This window comes from Silene latifolia, chromosome Y, assembly GCF_048544455.1.
Source record: "Silene latifolia isolate original U9 population chromosome Y, ASM4854445v1, whole genome shotgun sequence".
Classification (NCBI taxonomy): domain Eukaryota; kingdom Viridiplantae; phylum Streptophyta; class Magnoliopsida; order Caryophyllales; family Caryophyllaceae; genus Silene; species Silene latifolia.
This window is the reverse complement of record NC_133538.1, coordinates 293,374,346-293,378,768: the sequence shown is the minus strand read 5'-3', so window position 1 is coordinate 293,378,768 and position 4,423 is coordinate 293,374,346. Positions and strand designations below refer to the sequence as shown.

The 4,423-nt window shown below is 36.4% G+C and overlaps 1 protein-coding gene across 1 annotated transcript; it reads right to left on the bottom strand.

The window, feature by feature from the left end:
* Positions 1 to 712: 712 nt before the first annotated feature.
* On the bottom strand, positions 713 to 2,089 carry LOC141630942 (uncharacterized). Its single transcript, XM_074443676.1, has 2 exons — positions 1,670 to 2,089; positions 713 to 1,384 (listed from the first exon to the last, which is right to left on the bottom strand). Exons 1-2 carry the CDS (start codon positions 2,087 to 2,089, stop codon positions 713 to 715), a joined length of 1,092 nt encoding a protein of 363 aa, XP_074299777.1.
* Positions 2,090 to 4,423: the final 2,334 nt, after the last annotated feature.

Genomic DNA, 4,423 nt, shown 5'->3' with positions numbered 1-4,423 from the left:
AAGTGTCATATGATCATTGTGCATGTCATAATGTTTTTAGAGAAAAATTGAAACAAGTCCACTCCTACACACTACCCCTCCCACCCGGTTTTCCTCCTCTATTAAGGTCAATTTTTGTTCATTTTTGCAAGCTAGCTCATTCATATGTTTTGCATGTGAACAAAAACTACTTATCTCTCTAAAATAATTATCATCCTTTACTAAGTTATTAGTAAGCTAAAATGAATAATTACTAAGAGTGTTAGTAATATTTATATATTATCAAGAGAATAATTCTAGCTAGTTACTAGTAAATACTTGTTTGATTAATTGGGTTGAGTTCTTGGGTGCACATTGTTAAAAGATCTTCTCTTTGAAGATTTGTTAGGAGGATCATCCTTTTGTTATAAGCTAAAGAACTATCAAGGTAGGAGATCTTGATTGTGCCCATATTACAATAAAAATCAATGTAAGGAAGTTGTTTTTCCTTAACTTTTATTTTTATGCATTTATATTTGCATGCATGTTACATAGATCACCAAAATGATAAATTATGAGATAATTTAATTTTTATTAGATATTATAATATGGATCTACGATCTTTCAAGTGGTATCAGAGCTTAGGCTTGTAATTTACATGTTTTTTTTTTTCAAGAATGGCAAGCCATGTATTCTTCCATATAGGGAAAAAAAGGAGGCCAATCTTACAAAAGAGAACCAATAGAGAACCTAATCAAGCATTTAATGACCCTATAATCTCCCCTTCTTTTGAGGGAGAATTTACAGACAATAATCGTATGCTAACAAAATATTGTATGCGTTTGACAACATAATCAATATCATGTTCTAACCCCTGAAAAATTTTGAGATTTCTTTCCTCCCATAGACTATAAACTGTAGCCCCCAAGCAGCTAGAAAACCATTGAGCCTTCCAATGCTTCCTGACCTTCTTACCCGCTATCCAGTGCACCTCTTTACTCAGTTTAGACGTCCTGTGCTGCATTCTTAACCAATGCAAAACTTGATGCCATATAGCAGTAGAAAAAATGCACTGAAAGAACAAGTGTTTATGCGTTTCATTATCAGCTTTGCATAGAACACACCTGTTAACCAGTGAGATCCCCCTATGGTTCAATTTATCAATAGTAGCCAGTTTTTGTTGCATAACAAGCATAAGAAATACACTGTGCTTAGGCAGAACAGCTCGGTGCCAGACTGTTGCCCCCCAACTGATTGGATTACCTTTCCTGCGAAACTTATCATAAAGTAAGGATAGTTGAATGCATCCCTTCTTGACACAGCCAGACAGTAAACGTTCAGCAGCTGGTCCATTTCCCCCCATGTTCAGCAGCTCATCTCTAACCAGCAAAATACTCCTCCAACTCTCAGAGTGAGTATTTTTCTCCTGAACAGTCCAAAAATCACCAGACTTAATGTTATAAGCATAATTCCAGTTAGTCCAAATGCTATCTGAATGTTGAGTAATTCTCCAAATCTACTTACATATTATGCATTTATTCCAGGCTAAAATTTCCTTAATATTAAAACCTCCTTCAGTATAAGGGGCACAACAAGAATCCCAGCTCTTCATAATCAATTTTGTAATGAGCTTGAGCACACCCTTAGGAATCAATAAGGTAGAGCACCAATATTGTTGCAATCCAAAGATGACAGAATTTATCAGGCTAACTTTCCCAGCATAAGAAAGCTTATAAGTAGACCAGTGATTCAACACTTTCTGAACTTTTGCAATAAGGTCTGTAAACATGGTCTTATTAAGCTTACCAGCATTTAAGGGTACACCCAAATATCTGAAAGGGAAGAGACCTTCAGTATAAACAGTGACAGTTAAGATTTCCTGCTTGATATTATCTCTTATTCCAGCCATGTAAATGTTAGGTTTTTCTAGATTAGCATGCAGACCAGACAGTAAAGCAAAAGAATCCAGTGAGGAGGTGATAGCTTGGACAGATGGAGTGTCTCCCTTAACAAATAGCATCAGGTCATCAACGAAAATTAAATGATTGAGCCCCAATTTCCCACATTTAGGATGGTAGGAAACTTGAGACTGTTGATGAATGCCTCTTAAAATCCTAGAGAGGATTTCCATACTCATAACAAAAAGGAAAGGGGACAAAGGGTCTCCCTGTCTTAAGCCACTAGCTCCTTTGAAAAAACCAATGTGATCACCATTTATTTTCAAACTAAACCATGTAGAAGTGATGCTCCCTTGTAATTTACATGTTGATTTTAATCATATTAATAAATTATGAGATAATTGATAAAAACTCAAAAACTATGTTAGAAGTGGTTTCAACACGAAATTTTTGAGGAATGCACACCTACTGATCTCAAAAGATTTGTGGTAAAGTTTGGTGATTTATGAAGTTATGTTGCTATTTTTAATGATTTTTGGTAGAAAACTGAGTCAAAATGCCGTATTTTAGTTAAAAATTGACTAAATATAGTTAAAAGTTGATTCGGGTCATAAACTTTTTATGTTAATTCATGCATGATTTCTACTGATTTTATGCAAATGTTTGAAGGTTGGTTTGAATTTTTGCATGTTTATTGGTTTTTTGAGATAAAAGACGATAAAAGTGAAATAAATTAATCATAATTTTGGAACCATTGTTTCTGCCCATGATGAATTTATGTACATTTAAAAATATTATTTAAAAGTTAGAAATGAAATTTAAAATGTGATTTCACCTTGTTTTGATGTTTTTTTTTTGGTGAAATGTAAGAAATCTCATTAAGCTCAAAGACTATTACAAGCTAAATAATTAGGTTTATAGGATCAAACTACATGAAAATTATACAGTGAGAAGTGCATTGATCCAATTCAACTCTTGCTCATAATTCTTCACATTCAGTTTCACCCTTGCATGGACCTGCATCAATCTGATAATTTGAGTAGTCAATGTAGCAGGTCTCAGAAGAACACCGTCTGCTCTGGCACTGTTGCGTTGCTGCCATATTGAATAGTACACTGCCATGAATGCAAGTGTACAGACATTCTTCTTATAAGCTGGCCAATTCCTTCTCCCTATCCAAACAATACCATTCCCAGTTGGAACTGGTATTTGCAAGGATAAACATAGAGCCTCCAACACCATTTTAGTATAGCTGCAGTCTTGAAAGAGATGACTAAAATCCTCCTTCCCATTGTCACATATGCAGCACTGGTCATTAGCAATAACACCATGCCTAAACAGTTTTTCTTTGACATTCAGGGCCTTCCTGAGCATAAGCCAACAGAAGAAGCTATGTTTAGGTACCATCCAGCTCTTCCAAATTAACCTTGCCCATCCAACCTGTTGATTTTTCTGCCTTAGCCATTCATAACCTGAACTGACTGTGTAACCTCTCATGTCTGCAAGCCAACACCCATTGCTGTACCCAGCAGAGAACACATCTCTAACTGAGCAAATGGTCTTCCAATTTCCACCCATGTGAGTCCTAGGAGTGTGATTAACCCACTCACTGCCTTTCATATAAATTTGGTGCACCCATTTAACCCACAAACTGTCAGGCTTGCTATATATCCACCATACCAACTTCCCCATTGTAGCTGTGTTCCAAGTAAAGCTATTTTTAAGTCCAAGTCCACCCTCCTTTTTAGGGGAACAAACCTGGTCCCAATTAACCAAGGGGGTTCTCACATATATACATGAGCCATCCCAAAGATAGTTCCTACAAATGCTATCAATCTTCCTCAGAACTCCTTTAGGAATTAAGAAAATGCTAGTCCAGTAGGTGTAGAGAGAGGTAAGCACAGCTTGAACCATCACCAACCTTCCTGCATAAGATAATTTCCTAGCACCAAACGATCTAATCCTGTCCACAATTTTATCAACTAGTATTTGACAGTCCTTCTTCCCCATTTTCCCTGCAACAATTGGAATGCCAAGATACTTAAAAGGAATGTTACCCTCAACACAACCAGAAGCACTGATGATATGATCCCTATCAGTCTTTGGGACTCCATTAAAGTATATATTTGATTTGAGCTTGTTCATATGTAAACCAGAAGATTGTGAAAAGGTGGCAAAAGATCTCAACGACACCATTACAGACTGAGTATCCCCTCTGGAGAATAACAACAAGTCGTCTGCAAACATAAGATGACTTAATTGCAATCTTCCACACAAAGGGTGGAACCTGAACTTCATGTTGGTAGTTGTAAAGTGCAAAATTCTAGAGAAATATTCCATGGCAATTGTAAACAAAAGGGGAGATAAGGGATCCCCTTGTCTCAATCCTTTCTTCCCTTTGAAAAACCCAAAAGGCTCACCATTCAGAACAAGTGAGTATGAAGCAGTAGTGATGCACTCCATAATCATTAGCACCAAATGAGGAGGAAAATTCAAAGCAGTTAGCATCTGGTGAAGGAAGCTCCAATTAACTGAGTCATATGCTTTTTTGAGATCTACTTTGATGA